This window comes from Stylophora pistillata, chromosome 10 (assembly GCF_964205215.1).
Source record: "Stylophora pistillata chromosome 10, jaStyPist1.2, whole genome shotgun sequence".
Classification (NCBI taxonomy): Eukaryota; Metazoa; Cnidaria; class Anthozoa; order Scleractinia; family Pocilloporidae; genus Stylophora; species Stylophora pistillata.
In genome coordinates this window covers 21,133,822-21,155,503 of record NC_142528.1, presented here as the reverse complement: position 1 = coordinate 21,155,503, position 21,682 = coordinate 21,133,822, and the positions used below count along the sequence as shown (strand labels likewise).

At 38.0% G+C, this 21,682-nt stretch overlaps 2 protein-coding genes across 6 annotated transcripts; both read left to right on the top strand.

Moving 5' to 3' along the window:
* The first annotated feature begins 566 nt into the window (after positions 1 to 566).
* Positions 567 to 11,256, top strand: LOC111326016 (transmembrane 7 superfamily member 3). Of its 5 annotated transcripts, XM_088734598.1 has the most exons (14): positions 599 to 732; positions 870 to 901; positions 1,561 to 1,890; positions 3,083 to 3,203; positions 4,484 to 4,670; positions 5,954 to 6,110; positions 6,638 to 6,724; positions 7,206 to 7,292; positions 8,346 to 8,426; positions 8,699 to 8,851; positions 9,240 to 9,340; positions 9,637 to 9,685; positions 10,154 to 10,273; positions 10,494 to 11,256. In XM_088734598.1, the coding sequence occupies exons 1-14, from the start codon at positions 707 to 709 to the stop codon at positions 10,706 to 10,708; spliced, it is 1,746 nt and encodes a 581-aa protein (XP_088590724.1). In that variant the 5' UTR covers positions 599 to 706; the 3' UTR covers positions 10,709 to 11,256. The 5 variants fall into 5 exon arrangements, with proteins under 5 accessions (XP_088590726.1, XP_088590728.1, XP_088590724.1 ...); XM_088734600.1 differs by lacking the exon at positions 870 to 901 and having other exon boundaries at positions 567 to 732; XM_088734599.1 differs by lacking the exon at positions 7,206 to 7,292 and having other exon boundaries at positions 601 to 732.
* Positions 11,257 to 13,441: 2,185 nt separating this feature from the next.
* LOC111326015 (uncharacterized) lies at positions 13,442 to 18,546 on the top strand. The gene is made up of 3 exons (XM_022929941.2): positions 13,442 to 16,669; positions 17,367 to 17,475; positions 18,126 to 18,546. The coding sequence occupies exons 1-3, from the start codon at positions 14,208 to 14,210 to the stop codon at positions 18,126 to 18,128; spliced, it is 2,574 nt and encodes an 857-aa protein (XP_022785676.2). The 5' UTR covers positions 13,442 to 14,207; the 3' UTR covers positions 18,129 to 18,546.
* Positions 18,547 to 21,682: the final 3,136 nt, after the last annotated feature.

The window sequence follows — 21,682 nt, the reverse complement described above, 5'->3', positions numbered from 1 at the left end:
TATTTCTCTCTGTTCGCGCGCTATTTTCTTTTCTTTTAAGTATACTGGTGTATCAGTCTAGGTATCCTCCATTCTCGAAGCGTACCTTGAAACCCTGTACGTTCTTATTAAACCTGGTGCGGGACAAATTCTCTCTCAGGAGGCGTGGCTTCTTTCTTTCACGAATTACGTATTTATATCACGCTTAGCGGAAAAAAGTACGTGAATTCGAAGGTCTCTGTCTCTTTTTAATGCGTTTGCATGTCAATGATCAATTCCATGTGAATAACTCGTGTCTAAGAATCATAGTTAATAGAGGGTCCCCTCCATTAACTATGCTAAGAATCATGTAATTTCTGACTTTGATAATATTCATCCCGCCATCGACTGTGAGTGTAACAAGGCAAGACTGCAGTTTCGATTCTTTCTGAATCACGTCAGTTGCCTCCTAAGAACAAATTAGCTTTCGAAGGAACTGCAACAGACAATACATCAGCATGTTCACACTATTTTGCTGCTAGCGTTACCAAACGTGTTCCAACTCCATTTCCTTTTACGACCATGATGCAACGCAATCAGAATGCGTACATCGCCTGGGCAAGCGCAAGTGAGCATGATCAGTCCATTTGTTTCTCAGTGTTGGATTTTCTCATTTCTGAATATCCCGTTAGGTTCTGTCGATGTCACAAAAAAAGAAAACTATCGTATTACTTATCCTCCCTGTAGTATGCATCCTATCGCACGATTTTGCAGGTGAGAGATCTGCCTGATTTTGTAATCGTTCAGTTACGACATGGCGAAACTAAAATTCTGTATTACCTTATGTTACCTTAAGGTCAGAAGTAGTACAATTCATTTCGTTGTAACTGCATTTGTATTAACTGCACTAGGATCAACGGATCTGATGTGACAAACAAAACATGTATGTGGAGTCTTAACTATTTGTTCTCTGAAGCTGAATTTTTCTGTTCGCATTGTTTCTTCTTATTGAATTCTATGAGTGGTTGTCATCTGATGTGTGCGGTTGTCATCTGATTTGTAAATACATTGTTTCATTATGAATTCTTCTCCGAACCAAATTTAAGCACATGTTTTGTAGAGCAGTTTCCCATAAGAGTAGAATTTTTGTGATTGGTGAATTTAGGGTGGATTTGCATTAATGTTACAGAATTTCATCAAACTGATGCAACTTTTTTTGTCAATTGAATAAAGGAGATTACAAGAAGAAACTGTGAAGCTGCATTGATGGAAGTGTCATGAGATACTTTGATTTTATCAACTGAGTTGATGATTTTAATTGGCCACAGTAAAGAGTTTTAATAAAGCGGCTGTCTTGTGCATTGACCCCTTTGTTTTTGCTGTGACTAAGGAATAACTCTCAAAATGTCAGCTTTCTATATTCTTTACAGTGGTCATATCACTTAATCAACCCATTTAACTACATCGAATTGGTTTTTTTTGGTTAGCGTTCTGATAATGTGATCCATGCAAGATTATATGAAAATACTATTGCAAGTCATGCCTAATTAACAATTTGCAGATTATATAGAAAGAGAAATTGAAATTCATAATTTTTGTCAGTCCCTGCAGGTAATACTGAATTTAATCTTCAACCAAACAGAGGGGAAAAATTACTACTTAAACCATATGTAACATGGGACATGGAACTTGAACATAATGAAGCTGAGAGTTCATGGAGATATGCAATCATCCAAGTACATGTGCAGCAAAACAATGTCACATTGTCTCTCAATCCTGATTTTACGTACGATGAAACAGACACAGGAAAAGATGTAGCAATTCTTTATCCGATTAAAAATTTATATGGAAGTTATCACTTTTACTTAAAGTCAGAAAGTAAAGTTGACACCTTTAACGTTGACATCATCTCAGTTCCATACATTTATGGGGGTAAGTTGTTTGTAGCTATTACTGTTTAAATAGCAGGAGATTGTTTTAATGAAGCTTAATTTTAGTTATTAGTTTTATCATGAAACAGCACGGTTGCTGGAAAATACAACAGTTATATATCATAGTATTGAAGCCAGCCCCTTAGTTAGGGTTTTGTTAACCATTGGGTTTTAGCTAAGAAATTAGGCTCAAAGGGGGTGAATGACTATAAGTGTGTAACCTCAGAAGTGCCAGTTTTGCAAAAATCCTGCTGGCAATGGCTGCTTTATCATCTTGTGAATTTTGGTGGCAGGCAGCACTTCGCAACAACCTTGTAACCCTTTGACTCTTAGGAGTAATTACACATGAATTTTTTTTTTCTTGCAGCATCCATACATTTTCATGTAGAAAGGTGATGAGAAGTGAGAATTTGATCAACTAGGGGATATTCTTTAACTGACTACAAAATTCTTAGGTCTAGAATTTTAAGTGATGAATGACAAATAGTGTGGAGAATCACTAACGAAATTCAAATCTTGGAGGTAAAAGGTATATGAAAAGGTGGTGGCAGAAGAATAGCGCAAAGCAACAGGAGGATGTCCTCCTGGGAATTAAAAACAAACAAGCAGACTTAGGTCTTTGAAAGTAATGTGGAAAAGAGTGTATGGTAGTATAGTAGCCAAGGAATTCTCTGATCTGTGGGGCCTAAAGTGAGCATCTTGCCAAGTTATCCCTACTTATTCCTTTGAGAATAGATTACATGCTAAGGGTGCACAGTCAACCTTGATTATCCGCACCTCAAAGTATCCCAATTGTTTTTATTATTCAGACCTGCTTCTCTGGCCCTTTTTAGCAGAGAGAAAAATTAATGTAATTTTTTTGAGAGAATGTGAATGTAATAGTTTTAAACGTATATCTTGATTTTGTTGTTGTTGTTGTTGAAGTTAACAAAAGGTCTTAGGCTACTTTTAGCACTATTACATGAAGGCCTATTCTTCAAAACAATAAAGTGACAACAATAGAAAAACAAAAGGCCTAGCTCATACATACTAATCAGGCAGATTTGTTAAGTTTATGCATACACATGCAGAATTTTGATGCACACATTTCTTTTATTTGCACTTGCGTGCAATTTTTCAGCAGTTTTATACACATTTTTCGGTTAAGGACTGTACAAGCAGTACTGCACATGTAACTCTTGTTTTAATTCCAGCTCCATTTCCTGGTGGTTGCTGCCTCACTTGTAACATGGAATTTGATCCAAATCTGGTCATATCCTATGATTCAGTGGAAACTAATGTTACCTTTGCATTTGCTAATGTGTACTACAAAAGGTTGGTTACATTACTTTTTCAAGCATACATCTGGCAATAGAGGTTTTGCACAGCAGCCATGTTGGATGGCAGGAACAATAGATTATTTTACCCATGGGAAAAAAATTCTTTCTTATGCAAAATATTTTCATTGTTCCTACCATCTAACATGGTTGCTGTGCAAAACCTCTATACATGGTATAGACACCTGGCATAGCATTTTTTTTGTACCCTTGACTAATATTACTGATAGAGTTTGGAAATAGTCACCAGTTACTTTCAATTGGTAACAAGATATAAAACACAAAGTGGAAAGGAATGGTTTCGTTTTTTATTTGAACTCATTTTCCAGTCGCATTGTTTCACTACTCTGCAACTATTAGTAATTTAAACTATTAATATGCCGTAAAAACCCGTGGATAAACTGCACCCACGGATGAGCCGCACCTTGAATTTAGCAGCTCAAATTTTGGAAAAAGAAGTTTTTGAAAGAATTCAAAACAAATCCAAGTCAAGACTTGATAAGTTTTCTACATCCACTGTTCATCGAACATGAACTCACTATTAACATTGCAATGGAAAATACTTCAAAGTCTTACCCACAATTTTAGCACTCATTCTACCAACTTTGACATATGATTGATATTTTTCTGGTATTTGTTGATAGGAATTTCTTCATTCAACACAGTTTTTCCATATATTTTTTTATTACATGACTCAGGCAGTCAGAGGGCCAATAACTTAAATCAACCAATCAAAATGCTCTATTGCCGGTCCAATATTCTCTAAGTATTGGACCGGGCACTGTCCCAAATGGTCCCGAATGATACCACACTTGTGTCCCTTTGAACTTCAGTCGTGTAATAAATCTCTTATTAACCAAGCTTGCTTGGGACCATACTGGAAGAATATCAGCCCTCGGTCTTTTTTGTACGGACCTCGCTGTGCTCGGTCTGTACTGTCAAGACCTTGGACCGATATTCTCCCAGTACGGCCCTCGCGCTTGGTTAATAAGATATATGTATTACAACAAGAACGCGAGCAGAACATTCAAAACTTAGTAACCAGGCATTATATCAGACACATTAACTGAAAGTGGCGTTGACATTCACGACACTTTTTTCAAATGTCCTCACAAATAGGCTGCATCCCCAATTTCTAGAAGTGATATTTTTGAAAAAAAAGTGCGGCTTATCCACGGGTTTTTATGGTAGTTACTATTATACTATGTTTGAGCCTTATTAATAGACACTTTCAACTGATAATCTATCACTTTTTTTCATGTGTTTCTTTTTCCACAGGTCGGAGAATTCTAGTTCTGTACCATGTGATGGGAACAAGCATCCAGGGAAGTCACCTGAGCATTATCGATTGGAGTATCATATCTATCTTATGTTTCTTGAAGAAGGGGATACATCAGAGGAAACATTCTTTAAGGGACTGGAAAAAATGGCTTATCCAGCTGTTATCAAAACTAATGGAAGAAAAGTCAGATTCCTTTCTTTATAATTTATGTGTAACATGTTTATATTGACATCAAAGATTGACCAGCTGGCTTATTTGAAACTAAATGAAATTGATCCACTAGTGTTTGCTGCCTTTACTTGTAGCTTACTGTAAGTGTCATCTCTTTGCAGCTTGAATAGAAGTGTTCATCAACAAATTGCACACAATAACTGGTCGTTTTGCCAGTATGTCAATTGGTCAATGATCAGTTTGCCTTCTTATGAAATCGGCTCACCAACATCCTGGATCAGCTTGCCAATGCCTTTATGTCAGTTCCCCAATGTCCAAAATAATTTTTGAAAAAAGTCTGAATTTTATTTGCAAATGACCAGATGTTTAAAATTTTTCCTTTGTTGTATTTAGGGGTGGTCATAGTGTTCATAGGTTAGTATTATTTGAAATTACTCATTCCACTCTCTACAATCTCTCTCTCCCTACACTTAACAAAACAGTCATGCCTAAACAAAGTCTGTAGATTGATTGATGACAGATTGTGTTTGAAAAAATTTCAATTGTTACCAATTCCTGTCCAAAAGACTCTTGGACAGGAAACTGAAGCAAGTCCAGTGGAAGCAGTACAGAAACCTGCAGGCAATGCCATCTGACAGCTGGGAGAAGTACAAGAGGAAAGCAAAGGCTACCACACAGCTGCTGAGAATCTGTTCCATCTAAGTAGCCCTGCTCGTGGGAACTGAAGAACACAACAATCGAATTTGAGGGGGGATTGGGGCAAATTTGAAGGTTCAACAACAAATGTGGCAGTTTGTGGCACAGTCAGGGAAGAAGTAACAACAACAATCCAAATCATTTGAGTGAATAATTCCAAGTTGTCCATATGACATTTATTTTCAACTAAAAGCTTTCTTTTGGATGCTGGTGAACTGACATATAAGTGTTGTTGAACCAACTTTAGACATTGGCAAATTGCCATCATATGTTGGCAAACTGGTTGTTGACAAAATGATATGTGGGCAACACAACTGGCATTCTTGCATACAACTAGAGGTCTTTCAATTAAAGATGACTGTGGCAAAACTATTTTACAAAAGGAGTTGGTATTCTTAACCCATTGGTGGCCTAACCAGTTACTTTCAGTCTCCTCATTTGAAAGATGTTTTTTATCAGAGCGAAGCCATGCAGCTACTTCATTATTCCAGCAACACTGTCAGCTCTGAACCAATGAAAAGTGTAGTCATTTCTCTATTTATAAAGAGACAATCAGTAAAAACATCGGGTGTGAAATATTCTTGTTACCTCTTTTATAGACTGCCTCTCTGAAAGCACCAAATATTCCTGTGGTAAAATTTGATACCCACCAAGTTGGTCAGGGTGTTGTGTACAATGTTATAGTGTATGATCCAGTTACTCAGAGGGAGGCTGCATACTCACCAGCAGTGACCTATGCTCCTAATTACTTCAGGCGTGAGTTACAATTAAAGGAAAATCATGCTCCAGAAACCATATTCTTGTAATATCTCCACTATGCAAAGTTTATACTGAAAATGTACTTTTTTCTACATTTGAGATTGGAAAAAATACTCCAACTAGTGTCATAATTTTGTACATTTTTTCTAAAAGCAAGGTAAAACTTGACATAAGGAGCATGTACTTGTCTTTTAAGTGTAAAATTGCAGTGCACTGGCTTGTCCTTAGTCACATCATGTTTTGATTTTTATCAATTTTGAATTGTTTTCTCTATGGGTAGCTCTCAATACATTTGTTCAATATCAGGTCTTCACAGGTTCTTACCCTTAACATTGGAACTGGCAGAAGTTTAAATCTTCACAAGGAACTTAAATTCTATTGTATGTGATTATGATGTGCCTTCATGAAATGCGCACTCTGATATTTTTGTTTTTTTTCCCTCAAATATCAGAGGTAGCTATGTAAAACTACATTTACTTTAAAAAAAGGTTGAAAGTAAAATGTCTTGACTGTTTGTTTTACAGTTGGTGTTGTTGATGCTGTATTTGCTGTCGCAGGAAGTTTGATTGGGTTAATATTTTGTTTGTTTGGGTTTCGACTCTTCAAATTCAGTAAGTAGCAATATTGTTTCTTGTATTGTCAAATATACTTTTAGTTACAGTTTTATGCCCCATTCATGCTAAAACTAAGACACGATTTAAAGGCGGTTTTGTAAAACAGGGTTTAAAATTGTGGTCTTCTAATACCCCATTCAAACCAGAAAACTCGTGTAGTTAAACCAGGTTTAACTGAATAAAAATCAGAAACAGAGAACTGAAAAACTGAATTTTCCACAAGATTCAAGCAATTGCTAAATTGTATTTTCAATGTGCCACATTTGAAGTCAACCAAATATTGATTTGAGCAGCTTCTATGAAGCTGTTGTGTTAAACCATGTGTAACAAAACAGCTTTAAAGCATAAAGGTTGATAGTTTCTAAAGAAACTGTTTGGGGCTGCGTCGGTGGTATATAATTTGGATATATCAACAAAGTTGAAATGGTAAATTGGCCACCGTAACGATTACAAAAGCTGACGTTTCATTTCTTTAAAGCATGTTTAGGCTTTGGTGTGAATGGGGTAAAAGAAATGGCTGAAACTGTTATTTGTCTACTTCAAATTAAGCTCTTTAAATACACAGGTTAGTGATTACTTGAACTCTGTAGTTACATAAAGTTAATTTTTTTGTTTTTGTTGCTGATTTCCTTTCAGTTCAAACTTGGTTTAACTAAGTATGTTTTGTTGGTGTGAATGGGGCATCAGTCTTATGTGCCCCCATTATCTGTGACATATCACTTATTATTAAAAACTGGATCCTTGGATAATGCATTCAAGACTTTTTATTGGCTTAGCCATTATGGTATATGAGCCAATATACCATAATCTAATATCTGTACATTGTAACATCGGGTTTCTTCCTACAAAATAAAGTTGAGAAGATTTGTCTAATATATTGGGGATGTTTTTTTTTTTTTAATAAAACAATTATTCCACCCGCACTTGTTGGATATGAGATGATTATAGCCAACTCAGCACTACGCGCCTCGTTGGCTATCTATCATCTCATATCCAACGCGCACTTGTGGAATAATTGTTAATTATAATTGTGCAAGATTTCCAATATTTTTTGTGTCTGTGCCATCCAAGAACCAAAGTGAGAAAAAAAACCTTGGAAGGATGCACATTTGCTAGGCTCCTTTGTTCCCACATTATGTCCATTGGACTAGCTGTAAGCCTTTTTAAGATAGCCAGTTTTCTCTAGCTGTTGGTGCTTGTTGTAAAAAGTTTATTCTTTAATCTCTATGTAAATATTTTAACTTATTGACAGATTGGAGGGGCCAAATGACTAAATGTTTGACTCCAGGTCATGACTAAGTTTCAAATATTTTCCATTTGGCCTAACCTTACTCAGTCAGTGAGCATTTTATTACATGACTGTAGCTCTTTTTCTGTCTTCCTTCTAGCATTGTTACCTACTGCAAGGCTGTTCACATGGCCATTGGGCTTTTTGAGGGCCCTGCACAGCCCTCATTAAGGGATTTTTCAAAATTGTTTTTCATTTAAAGTGCATGCTGGGATGAGTCATATTTAATATAATATTCCTCAAGAATTTACTACAGTTCTTACCTCCATCTATTTTGTACTGAATTTTTCTCTGTTGCTCTTAATTAACCAGCTTTTTTTTTTTTTTCAGCCTTATTTTTTGGAGGACTTGCAAATTTTTCCATCATATTTTTTATCATAATTGATGCCAACACTAACTTAAGTCATCTTGGTATGTAGAGTGCCCTGTGTTTGAATGTTGGCTAGAAAGAGTAGCTTTGTCTAATCATAAAATACCTGAAAATGTCTCATCTGGAATGAATTTTGAATAAGTGTCCATTTACAGATTATTTTCCTGTGTAATTGTAATACCAGTGAAATACAGACAATTACTAGCTAACAGTGCATGAAACATCATGAACCAAAATTGTGTTCATAACTATTATTTTTTCTCCCATGTAACATATATCAAAATAATTTTTGTATTAAATTTATTTTTATCAGGTACAATGCTGACAAGTGCTGGTTTAGGTGTAGTTTTTGGTGGGTTGGTGTTTGCCTTGTGGTGGTTTACAGAGTGGACAAGGATTTGTCTCCTTTTCAATTCTTTACTCCTTGGTTTCTTGGTTGGAGCAACGCTTCTGTTCACACCACTTGGTAAGTAGAGAAGTTTCAAAAGTTACTATTTTTTTGTCCAAATCAGTTTAGAGCTCAAGCGTGGGGAACTTAGGGTGAGTGGCAGAAGCTGAGCTTTCTGTCATTTGGTTTTAGTGGAATGCACACTTATGAAGTGAAAATGTTTGCATCTACTGCTTTTAAAATATTCTCCTCCTAATCCAAAAGGTAGAGGAAAAGTTAGCTGATTTGTATATTTCCTGTTTGACATTAGCTTTTGAGTCAAACCTAAACTCAGCAAGTTAAAAATAATCACACAAGTACATATACATTACAGTATGATGATACAAATGTACAGATAAAATTTCTTTTTGACTTGTTCTGTTGATTCTGAAGTTAGCCATTAATGCCAATTTACTTCCAATTACAGGGGAACTGGACGTTGTTCAAGGCAGTGACTTTGACTATGGGGCCATTATCTGTGCATGTACTGTAGTAGTTCCAGTGATTTTGGTACTTTGGCCTTTCTTGGTAAGGATAACTCTCTTTACTTAAATGGTGTGGTACGACAAGCCTTACCTCGTTTTATGTGGAGGGCCTATAGAAGGGCACCTATTGAGGTTATTAGGGATCTAACGTCGCTCAAACTACAATAACTGGTGTCAGAACAAGCGTACAAGCCTATAAATGTCTGAGTTCCTATTGTTCAGTCTTACCGTGTGTCTTATTAATGCTATGGTTTTGTCTTTTTGTCCGCAATTTTACACACAAGGCTTTATATAGAATTTCTTAACTAAAACTGATAGATTTTCAACTTTACTCCTCAGCTGTGTGTTGTTTACACTTCCATTGTATCTGCCTATGCTTTTATTGTAGGTAAGCATGCATGTTGCTTGTTTTAATGCCCTTGCCATGCATTACCTATTCATGTTTACCTTGATTTAACTATACATTGTAAATCCATCATATCCTTTTCCTGAATACCTCAGTTATTGACTGGGATCATGGAGAAAGTGATTGTGAATGTAACAAATTTAAACGATAGGTGGAGTTAGATGAAAATCATGGCACAGTAGATTTACTGATTTTCCAACACAACGTGGCGATTGCGGTGGAGTGTTTAATCTCTTTCTTCGAGGAATATGTATTGAATTTCAATTACTCCAATTTCAAAATTTCAGATCATTATCTAGGCTTGGGGATCTCCATTTGAAGAGTCAAAGTTTTGCGGTTTTCACTTTCAAATGACCATCATGTTGGGGTCCATGTAGTGCAAGTTAAATAGTTATCAATAGTCTTTCACAAAGTCTGTCACTAATTCTTTGAGTGTCTTGTTCTAACCAGGCATCGATTTCTTCATCCACACAAGTATTTCCTTCATAGTGATCGATGTCATTCTTCATGCTACCAAGCCACAGTATCGGCGCGATCATTTACTTGTCACCAGGCCTTTCCAGCAAAATGGTGAGTTTTATTGCCGCGCCCAATGAACCGTTGTGGAATGGTCAGTTCCCTAAGTAGCCTGCGTTGCAGCCGGACGTGTCGCATAATACCCGGTATAGTCCGTCGCAGACTGTCTATACCGACGGTTTAGACTGTCTGGGACGCAGGCTATTCCCTAAGCTACGACCATGAAAATGTCACGTAGAAAATGTAATGGTGCATATGGTTTTATTCCTCATAGATTACATCTTGTCTGCAACATGGGTCTTCCTGTCATTTCTTGGTTGCTTCGTTCAGTACGTCATGTGCAGAAACAGACAATTTCCAAAAAGCGGTTTTACAGAACAGAGGAGAGTCAGAAAATACTTAATCAGTAAACATAGAATTGAAGAGACGACACCACTTTTGATAAACAGTGACACTCAAAGAACAGATGGAGGAAATACTATCTGTTGATAGTGTTTGGGATGTCTTCTACCGAGTAACTTAGCTTTGCGGTTGCTGAGAGACTCAACGTTGAATGCGGCAATATGCGGTTTTGAGGTACTTCGCATTGTTCCTCGCACAACGTGATATTTTTCGGAAAAAAGGTTTTGAATACACAAGAGAAAATTGGTGCGGGGAAGTATGTAAATGCCTTTCAAAAACAATTAAAGACTAAGTATTTACCCAACAAAAGTTAATGGGATTGAATGTCAAAACATTTTAAGAGAATTATGGTCTTTTGTTTAGTCATGTGTTTCTCGCACTGCATGATCTTGGTTTCATTTCTTGTTCTAAATCTACTTGTCGGTACTTAGATTGATCAGCGGAAAAAGGGAACCGGTGACTATTGCATATGTAACTTTTTTTTGCCTCTGTAAGGTAAAACGAGTGTCCTTGTTCAGAAAATAACTATAGCACTTGTGGCTCATGCTTTATGAGAGTAGTGTGGATTTAAATTTTATGAGAGAACGAATAATGTTAACAAAGTATCATTTAGAATAAATTTCAAATATAATTTATGAGGCTTGTATTATCGTCTATTTGATGATCTGTTATCTTCAAAGGCCATTTTTAACTACATGCCAATTTGGCGAGGTCCAGAGGGAAACAGTAAGATCTTAAGCGAGCGTTTACTCGAGTTTACACAACGACCTCAGGCCACAAAGGAACTCATGGAAACTACCTTGTAGTAATCAATCAGAGCACAGTGGTCGGTGTTATCACAATGCAAATGAAAAGTATCAAAGCAAAACTTGCCCGTACTTCATAGAAGGAAGTTTTAATTTGAAGAACGACGTGAAGGCCTAAATAAAGAATCCAATGAATGAAGAAAACTCTCGTGCTTAACTACATGCTTTTTCCCTCTTCGTTTTCTCTAACCACACCAATACATAAGTACAAGATACACTAAACTAAAGAATTGCTTTTGTCTTCTTACGACACAAACAATATCGTAGGAATGAACGTCACTTGGCCCCATCACACTGTCAGTTCGAGTCACCCCATATTGAGAAAACGTTTGTCACATTGATTAGGGTTCAAGAACTTCAACGACGAACTCGTTTCATAGACAAAGTAATGGAAAAGCCTGGTTATTTCTGCGAAAGTCGTTATCATTTTCAGGACTCACTAAGACACCAGCACTAGGACCTCTCAAAACAACCTCAGGATCCATCTTTCCGCAATATCTAAAAGAGTATATGTATGCACCATCAGTTCAGGGTTATCTTACGGAAATTAACCAAAATATAAGCAATTGTTAAAATTTGATTATCTCGCAGTACATTTTCTCAAAGTGGCACCCTCGTTACTGAGAGAATTACATTTCCCGACCATTTTTCCTCCAAGACAAGATGTAGAAAGAAAGCCTCTCCTTTCGAAGCGACGCCTGAAGTAAAAATTACTAAACTTCCTGTCAGAAGCCAACTATAAGACCTTAAAATCGAGACGGCTAGCGATAGATAACTCGAATGACTAGTGACGTCAGTGAATTTATTTTGTGATGATTTCCTTGACCTTCAACGGCAAGGAACGTTTGTTTGAACATTTTGAAATCCATCCAAACACATTTGAGTTTAACCTGAGATCATTTTGTCCTTTATCTGATTCGACAGCTTTCCTTTCATAGCAACAATTTACTTCTCTTAAAGGAGAGGATTGCTTTAATTGAATAAGTCGAAAGATTAGCATAATTTGAAACAGTAGACCAATATCGTCTATTTCAAATTGTGAAGCCTGGTTGCGAGAAACTGAAGCCAGTGTTTCTTCTTCTTTTAAACCAAGCGCCCTCGTTTCCCCCAGTTGCAGGGAAAACGTTTAAGACAACGTAACAATATCGAGTTTTGTCTGTGAAAGTGCGATTTTTTTCGGCTCGTAAATTAAGGCAAAGGATTAGTTCAATTGAATGATTCATTTCTAACTGTACATGTTTGTCTTTGAACTTGTCAAATCTTAAATGTTTCGTCTGGCTGAGAAGGGAGAGAAATGACCTGTTCTTAGGCTAATCTCCATCAAAATTAATTACAATAGTGTTATACTATGAAAAAATATTGTTTCCTTATCACCGACCTAATAAAAACTTGTAAATAAAACTCGAATGTAAAAAAAAGTAAGGATAAAAGATGAACATTGTAGCTTAGTTTTGTCTTTGAACAGGGAAACTTTCGCCTGTGAACTAGTATCAAGCTATGCACAAAAGCAATCTTTTCTGACAAATCACATAGACCCCAAGAAAATATTTATGTCAAGAATATCTAACCGTAATTTATTGTGTAAGAATTTTACATCCACTGAGTTTGGAACCATCTTATCAATTCATCGATCTTTTTTTTTTTTTTTTTTTACTGCTTACGTACTTCACTCAAATCCATTTACATTGTTTTATTTACGTTTAATTTCACTTCAGAAAATTGGTGCGTTAATTAAGATGTTTTGATAGAAATTTGTTGTAGGATCCCTGCTCATAAAACATTTGTAAATGGAGTATTTTAAGCTTTTTATTGCATTTACAATAAAAGAAAATGATACAGGATTTTTCACTGTCCAGAATGAAGTTGATTATTTTGAACTCACCCAGGCTCCGAGTAGATTCCATAATAGAAGCCAGGCTTATTAAAATTTAAAGAATCGCTTCTCGCTTGTAACTGCTTATCTCTGTTTATGTTAGGTTGGTGTCTTCGTGAGTTCAAAATTGTTATTATTTTACTTCAAAGACCCGCTAGGAAGTGTCTACCCACTGTTTTGCGCAAGGATGCTAATTTCTCTCATTGATCGATCGAAAGCCGAATTCTTCAGAAAATCACCGAACTCATCGAATCCGAGAGCCTCCTTTTACGTTATTTTGCAGTTTTTTTTTCTTTGGAGGTGCGCAAACTGATGTTTATTTAATGACTTCAAACTCATGATTTAATAAATCGGCAGTATTTCTTGACGTTCGCCCGAGAATCATTTCTTTCGTCGCGTGGGATTTTGCAAAGGAGGCAGTGATGTGATGCGAGGCAAGCCTTTATTGGAAACGTCAACTGTGTCGATAATTTTCTCGCGCACGGAATATCTTAAGGTATTGACAAAGATGCGGAAATTTGAGGACAATGTTTGATTTGTGCTTGTCAAACACAAAAATTCCCACTTGTCTAAAGGACAATGTTTGATTTGTGCTTGTCAAACACAAAAATTCCCACTTGTCTAAAGGAAATTGAGACAGGAAACAGTAGTTACTGAAACAGCTCCTATCAGTGGTGATTGTTTGGACCATAACTGGATTTGGTTCAAGCTTTGAACTGCTATAACCGGCGGAGAAAAAATTACGAAGTGATGAGAACGTCTTCCGTCATAGATTGAAGAACTGGTGCGAAGAACATTCAATAAACTGAAATGCGGTTTATTAAAGTTTTATCTACGAGATTTTTTTAGCACCAGAATTTAACGACTACTGTCGCATCCCCAACAGGGATCAAATACTTTTTCAAACATGAGTGAGTATCATGATATCGAGGGAGACAATTATTTCTTCAACGATTCTTCATTAGAAGTCTCAAAAGAAATACCGCGGACACTATTCTCGCCTGTAATTCAAATTTCAGAAGACAGCGAAGAACGAGACAAAGCTGCTGAACTTTCAAACAAAAATAATCTTGAAGTGCCAGCTGTTTTATTGTCACCCTGTGTGCGAACAAGCAAGTCTGAACAAAGTCTGATAAAAGGAGTTTCGAAAGATTTTCTCGCTCCGCCACCATTACCAAATGTCTCTAGGACTTCATCAAGGCCTGGAAAGTTGTCGCTCTCTCTTCATTCATCACCATCAACTTCTGAGTTTTCACTTGACAACGACTCGAGCGTCTGCGAAGACTATACTGCAAAAAGCGAGAGTATTAATCATGCTGATTCAAACAGCCGAGCGTCTTTTAAAAGTGCTGACGAACTATCTCTCGCCTGCTCTTGTAACGTTCAAGATATTTCAGTGGAATTAGTGCGAGATTCATCAGCTTTGTTGAACAGATCGGGAGAATTATTGACTAAATTGAACGTAAGTAGTGTTTGTTTACCTGTTGCCCGTTCCACACCGAACTTACATCGGAACAGATCAACCTGTTGCAGGAACCCGTCCAAACGACTTTGTTGTTTAATAGCCACAAATTACACACCTCTGTCAACGCCAAGTTCAGAAGGTTTAACTTTTGAATTTTCGAACCAAATTCTCCAAGAGGAAACCATCGACAGAGGCAATCCGGCTGACGAAATCGTCCCTCTTATGGTGTGCGACACATTTATAAACAGAAACAAATCGGAGAATGACTTAAATCGTCTTTCGACAACCACATCCAAGAGATCTTCAAGTGTGGGTATACACAGCAGCACACCGCCAAAAAACTCTCTACATCCGACGACCAACTCTACTTGTAAACAATTATCGACCCCTGATTTAAGACTCTACAGTAATCCCCTTGCGATTTCAGCGCCTCGAGAGAGGAGATCAAGTGCAAAGTCTGTTGCTTCAATGGGGGATAATTCGAAAGTTGAACAGTCAAGCGAAAGATCAGAAAAACTCTCCGGCGCAAAATTGGAGAATAAGTCATCAACGTTTCTTCACCCAAACATGGCTCATTTTTCCGATTCAAACCAGTCTTCAGAGGGCAGTTCAAAATCTTTATTGGAGTATCGTCCTTCGAAAGCCTTATATCTTAAAAGGAAAAAATTTTCAGATCAGAAACTTACGCATGCATCGTGTAGCATCAACAGCTCTACATCTTCAGCATTTGCGGGGTCTTCAGGTAGAGGCGAAACGTCCTTGATGAAAAGTTTTTTGTCGCTAATATCTCCGTCGAAATTACTCTCCAAGTTCCACAGCTCCTCTAAACATAGCATCCGAAGTACGAATTCGCGCTCTTCTCGTCGTAAACGACCAGAAATCGATTTCCCCGACGACGACAAAATTGTTATTCTGAATGTGAGTGGCAGACGTTTCCAAATTCGAGATTACTTTCTTTCCATCTATCCAAACACTTTACTGGGAGGTAAAGCAAGGAATATTTTTTATGATAAGCTCAAGAATGAATTCTTTTTTGACCGGGACCCAGACAGTTTTCGCTACATTTGGAATTTTTATCACTCAGGACAGCTGCATTGTCCGCGAGATGATTGCGTTCAATCTTTCTTAGACGAAGTGGCGTTTTTTGGGTTGGACATCAGTATGCTTTGTGAGTGCTGTTGGTTCGAGACGTTTGAAGCAGCGTACGAAAGATTGAATAAAAGACGAGAGGAACAAGAAGCTAGGGAGAAGGAAGCAGCAAAGGCTGTCCATACCATTGATCCAAACGCCTCCTTTAGAGAAAAGGTTTGGCTCACACTTAAAGAACCTTCTATTTCTTTATTTGCGAAGATATTCTATCTGGTAAGTGTCATCGCAATCGTGATCAGTGTTGTGGCAAACACAACTGAAACAATCACGTGTGAAGGAACGATAAGAGTTTGCAAAGAGGAAAACGAGGACACTTATTTCTACCTTGATACAGTCTGTGTAGGTTTCTTCACGTTCGAGTTTGCCTCGCGGTTGTTAACATGTCCCAACCGTTTGAAATTTATCATCAACCTAATGAGTATCGTGGATCTACTTGCAATTCTGCCATATTACATCGACTTGATCTTGAACGCACTGTCGCTTGATGCCCAGCTTGGCATGAATGCTCTAGTGGTGTTACGAGTCTTAAGGATACTTCGCATCTTTAAACTTCTACGCCATTCTAAAAGATTAAAACAGTTGATCCAAAGCATGAAGGATTCTGCCACTGAGTTAGGTCTCATAGGATTCCTATATATGGTCATGGTTATTTTAGTTTCGAGTATCATCTACTTTGCCGAATTTTCAGAGGACACACAGTTTACTAGCATTCCTGAAGCCATGTGGTACGCAGTTATCACGTCAACAACTGCAGGGTATGTAAAGATTAGTTAAAAAAAATAAGTTCTGTCACTGGCTGTCGTATAACAAGTAAAACGTTTTAAAAATCGCTCAGCTTTATCGCATTTCTGGTTGGAAGCTTTTTCACAAGTTACGCCGGCGACACACCATGTGATTTTATTCGGTGACCCCGGCTATCGGTGGAAATCGTTACTAAGTTTATATTGTAGATCGATGGCGTTGTTCGCTGATTAGCGCGATAGGTGCTCAAAATTACCGACACGCCTAACTTCAATTTCATGTGAAATATCGGTATTCCCCATAGTCACCTGTTTTCGTGATTTTCTGATCGCTGCGAGTACGTCGATCCTTAGAACAGGAGTTTTTGGCTTTGAATTGAAGTGCATCGTCGTCGCAACAAATTTCGTGGCGATTTGCGTATCACATCGCCTGTTGTATTGCTGGCCTTGAGTCAGCTTCATCAGAGGAAGCGTTTGCGGCGTTGTGGCCAAGTCACTTGTCGGTGACGACTTGTGTTGGACCCTCGGCGATATACTAAAAAATCTAGTTTATAAGTAAAGTTTCCCCTTAAAATTATTTCACAAATATGTCGTTTAAAACCATAACAAAAGTTTACATGCGTTTTATGCAAAGTCGCCCCGCTCATGAGTGTTTTTTTTTTTTTTTAGCTAAGACGGCATAATCGAGTGTTTTTCCTTTTTCTTATTCAAGCTATGGTGATATCATACCAGAGACACTGGCTGGTCGGCTGGTGGGCAGCGCCTGTTGTTTGTTTGGTGTGCTTGTCATCGCTTTACCTGTTCCCATTTTGCAGATAAAGGTAATTCTGACCACTTTATAATTGTTTAGCAAGGGGCTTTGAATTTCTTAGGAATTTCTTGGTCTGCCACGCTTATAACGTTGATTATTTTCCAAGTGGAACTTTCAGAAATATACAGGCTCTGGGAATTCTTTAAGATCCTGAAGTTGTTTGAAGGAAACTTGTTCTGGGATATCATTCCAGTCACGAAACTTTCAACCTTCCAGTTGGCACGAAGCCAAAACTTCATAGCCCCAGACTGAGTAACTTCAATTTGTACACTGGTCTGGACTAACTGAATTATGGTTAACACAAAAAAAACATGTGTCGTGTCTATTGTGTGATTTTCGCATAGCTTTACTTTTGAAGGGCGCCACGTTGGTGCAAGTGCCATTAAGAAATTCGGCTGCGGGTGACTATTAGAAATATATCGTGTCTGGAATATTGATGTTTCGTGTTAATTATCCATTTTTTATGAGACAGTTTTGTTGAGCGTGAAGTTTAAGCAGAAGATAAGGCTTTTTGGACGTGCGTGTTTGGAAAAGTTCACTAAGGCTCTCAGAATAATTCTAAGTTCAGTTCATGTTATTGTAGTATACTTCGAAGTCTGATAATGAAATACTGAGGAAGTCTTCACAACATGTAAAGTCGCATATTCCTTTTTCTCACAGTGAAATGTTAGTGAATGGCACCATGAAGACATTTGTTGGCAAAGCGATGGATAAGAGCAAGTGATAATCCGACCGAAGCTGGAAGCGATGGACGATCCATACCACAGTCCAACATTCTTTCATGACCTCAATCAAGCGATATTAGTAAATTTCTCTAAACGCGTACATTTGCGTTTCGTGTAGCAAGTTTAGATATTCATGTTTCCAGTTATCTCATAGAGGCTTTCGTGCCACACCTTGGCCTTATAAAGTAGCATCTTGACATGGGTCTGTCTTAATGCATGAATAAGAGATGATGAATATCAGTTTCATGATCTCTTTAAAGTTTGGAGTGACAAATAATAATAACGATAATAATTTACCATGACGCCATTGTCAAGGAGAAATAAAAATAAAGTTTGTGGCAAGATGTAACACTAAATTAGCATAAATATGTTACGAGCTAATTAAACAAATACTTTTGCGCGAATTGAATCGCTTTGCACGTTCAGAGTGGGTTTTAAGTCTCTGATGAAAAGCATTTCGTTCACCAAACAATCGAACTTGTTACTACACTTTTTCAGAATGCTAAAACGTTTCAGTAGGTCTTTCGGGAATTCGCTGTGCCGTTCGTGGTAATGTTTAAATATTGAAGATGCCTTTCGTTTATGTCCATCCACGCGTGTGTGTAAGTGTCCGCGCGTATAGCCCACATAACCCGCATCACACAGGTCACATTGAAATTGATAAACGACGCGTTGTTGGTTGACAATCTGTGGCTTGATTTCTCGTATTTTAAGATCTTGGCCAACTTTGCGACTAACAAATACTGGCTGGACAGTTGTCTGCACCTTCATGCTAAGATTCTTGAGCTCTTTCTTAACATAATTTGCTGATTCCTGATCTTTGAAAGGTATGACCACACGAACAATGGATATTGGTTCTTTGGGCGTCTGTGTGGGCTGCGTACCAACAATTCTTGATTGTAAGAAGGTGTTAATGGTAGAATTTACCAGGCGTTCCGGGTATTTAAGCCGTATTTTCGCACGGCTTAAATACCCGGAACGCCTGGTAAATTCTACCATTAACACCTTCTTACAATCAAGAATTGTTGGTACGCAGCCCACACAGACGCCCAAAGAACCAATATCCATTGTTCGTGTGGTCACAAAGATCAGGAATCAGCAAATTATGTTAAGAAAGAGCTCAAGAATCTTAGCATGAAGGTGCAGACAACTGTCCAGCCAGTATTTGTTAGCCGCAAAGTTGGCCAAGATCTTAAAGTACGAGAAATCAAGCCACAGATTGTCAACCAACAACGCGTCGTTTATCAATTTCAGTGTGACCTGTGTGATGCGGGTTATGTGGGCTATACGCGCGGACACTTACACACACGCGTGGATGGACATAAACGAAAGGCATCTTCAATATTTAAACATTACCACGAACGGCACAGCGAATTCCCGAAAGACCTACTGAAACGTTTTAGCATTCTGAAAAAGTGTAGTAACAAGTTCGATTGTTTGGTGAACGAAATGCTTTTCATCAGAGACTTAAAACCCACTCTGAACGTGCAAAGCGATTCAATTCGCGCAAAAGTATTTGTTTAATTAGCTCGTAACATATTTATGCTAATTTAGTGTTACACCTTGCCACAAACTTTATTTTTATTTCTCCTTGACAATGGCATCATGATGACACCGAAACATCGGTTTTTATCGTTAGTTTTTGCTAGTCTTTGCATTTCTAAATCTTTATTGATAATAATTTAATTCTTATATTGCGCGCTTTCCATGAAATGATCAAGCGCGCATTACATCTCAATAATAGCTATTAAGAATATACTGTGATAAAATTAAAGCATACAGCATATGTTTAGTTACGATACTAGCAACTATCATGATAAAATTTAAATAATAATTAATAAAAAGCTTCCTTAAAGAGGTGCGTTTTCAGGTGGCACTTAAAAATCCCTAGATCTGTAATAGAACGACTCTCACGCGGTAATGCGTTCCAAAGTGTCGGAACTGCGACCTGGAATGATCTGTCTCCTAATGTAACCCTACTTGGCGTTGCAAGCAACAAACCATCCAAGGAGGAGCCTAATTTATCATTTCCTGGTCTTTTAAATGACACAAGTTCTCTTAAATAAGTTGGCGCAATCCCATGGATAGCCTTAAAAACAAATAGCAGAATCTTAAAACTAATGCGTTGCCTAAGCGGTAGCCAGTGCAGCTTGTAGAGCAACGGCGTTATGCGACAGCAACGTGGCGCGCGACAAAATAGTCTTGCTGCGACATTTAAAACGCGCTGAACCTTATTCAGGTGAGAAGCTGGCAAGCCATGTAAAAGAATATTGCAATAATCTACGCGAGAGGTAACAACCGCATGAACGAGAGCTTTAGAGCTATCTGTACTTAGTAACCTACGGATCCGACTTATATTATTCAAATGATAGAATGCCGAGGCGCATTGTTTACTTATGTGGAATGACATATCCAGATCACGATCAAACCGTGACCCAAGATTTTGCACAACTGATTTCACCTCTACGACTGTGTCACCTACAGTAATATCATTCCAGTTGACTTTCTCTAACTGTTGCCTAGTGCCTATAAGCATTAGTTCAGTCTTATCATCATTTAACATCAGTCGGTCTTCAATCATCCAGTTCCTCAAGTCATGTATGCAGTCGCGCATAGCATTTAGGGCGGCCTCGTCCTCCCCTTGCACAGCAGGACTAAATGCCAAATACAGCTGTGTATCATCTGCGTAGCAGTGTACATTTGGGAGGTGCTTGCTGACGATATCAAACAACTTACTGGTGTAAACCGTAAACAGAAGAGGCTTGAGACAACTTCCTTGAGGAACTCTTTGTCTGAGTGGAAAAGCAGATGATAGGCCATCATTTATAGTGACACGTTGTCTACGATCCGTAAGGTACGACGCAAACAATTTTAATGCCTTGCCATCCACACCAAATCTCGACTTTCAACGATTTAGAGGAGTGCCGGTCGTGTCGAACAATGTCAAAAGCAGCGCTAAGGTCAAGGAGAACTAACAAAGTGACCTTTTGCACTTCCATATTCAACAAAATATCGTTCTTGACCTTGAGCAGTGCTAACTCAGTGCTACGGTTTTGCTTAGACGCGGACTGGAGAGGCATATGCAAATCATTAGCTGTCATGTGGTCAATGAGCTGATTAGCCGCTGCCTTCTCTGATAATTTGGAAACATATGGGAGGTTGCTAACTGGGCGGAAATTACTAAAAGCAATGTCAAGTCCACACCTTTTAAGGAGTGGTTTTAGTAAAGCCTCCTTCCAATCGCTAGCAAATTCGCTAGATTCGAATGACAAGTTAATCATGTTCGTGATCACAAGTAACAACACATCCAAAACCTCTAGGACTACCAAAGTAGGCATTGGATCCAGCGGACATGATTTCTTGGCAGCTTTCTTGATGAGCTCAGAGACTTGCTCTTGCGACAACGTTTTAAAATTGGCAATGTGACACTTGCACACGTATCAGAATCAGCGCACTCCCTTTCTCCGGCTTTTTACAATTCTAAAGAGCTCT

Coding starts and splice junctions, on each gene's coding strand:
- LOC111326016 (XM_088734600.1), top strand. CDS start 660: ATGTCACAAAAAAAGAAAACTATCGTATTACTTATCCTCCCTGTAGTA. Junction 1,891..3,082: donor AGTTCCATACATTTATGGGG/GTAAGTTGTTTG, acceptor TTTTAATTCCAG/CTCCATTTCCTGGTGGTTGC. Junction 9,686..10,153: donor TGCCTATGCTTTTATTGTAG/GTAAGCATGCAT, acceptor TGTTCTAACCAG/GCATCGATTTCTTCATCCAC.
- LOC111326015 (XM_022929941.2), top strand. CDS start 14,208: ATGAGTGAGTATCATGATATCGAGGGAGACAATTATTTCTTCAACGAT. Junction 16,670..17,366: donor ATCACGTCAACAACTGCAGG/GTATGTAAAGAT, acceptor TTCTTATTCAAG/CTATGGTGATATCATACCAG.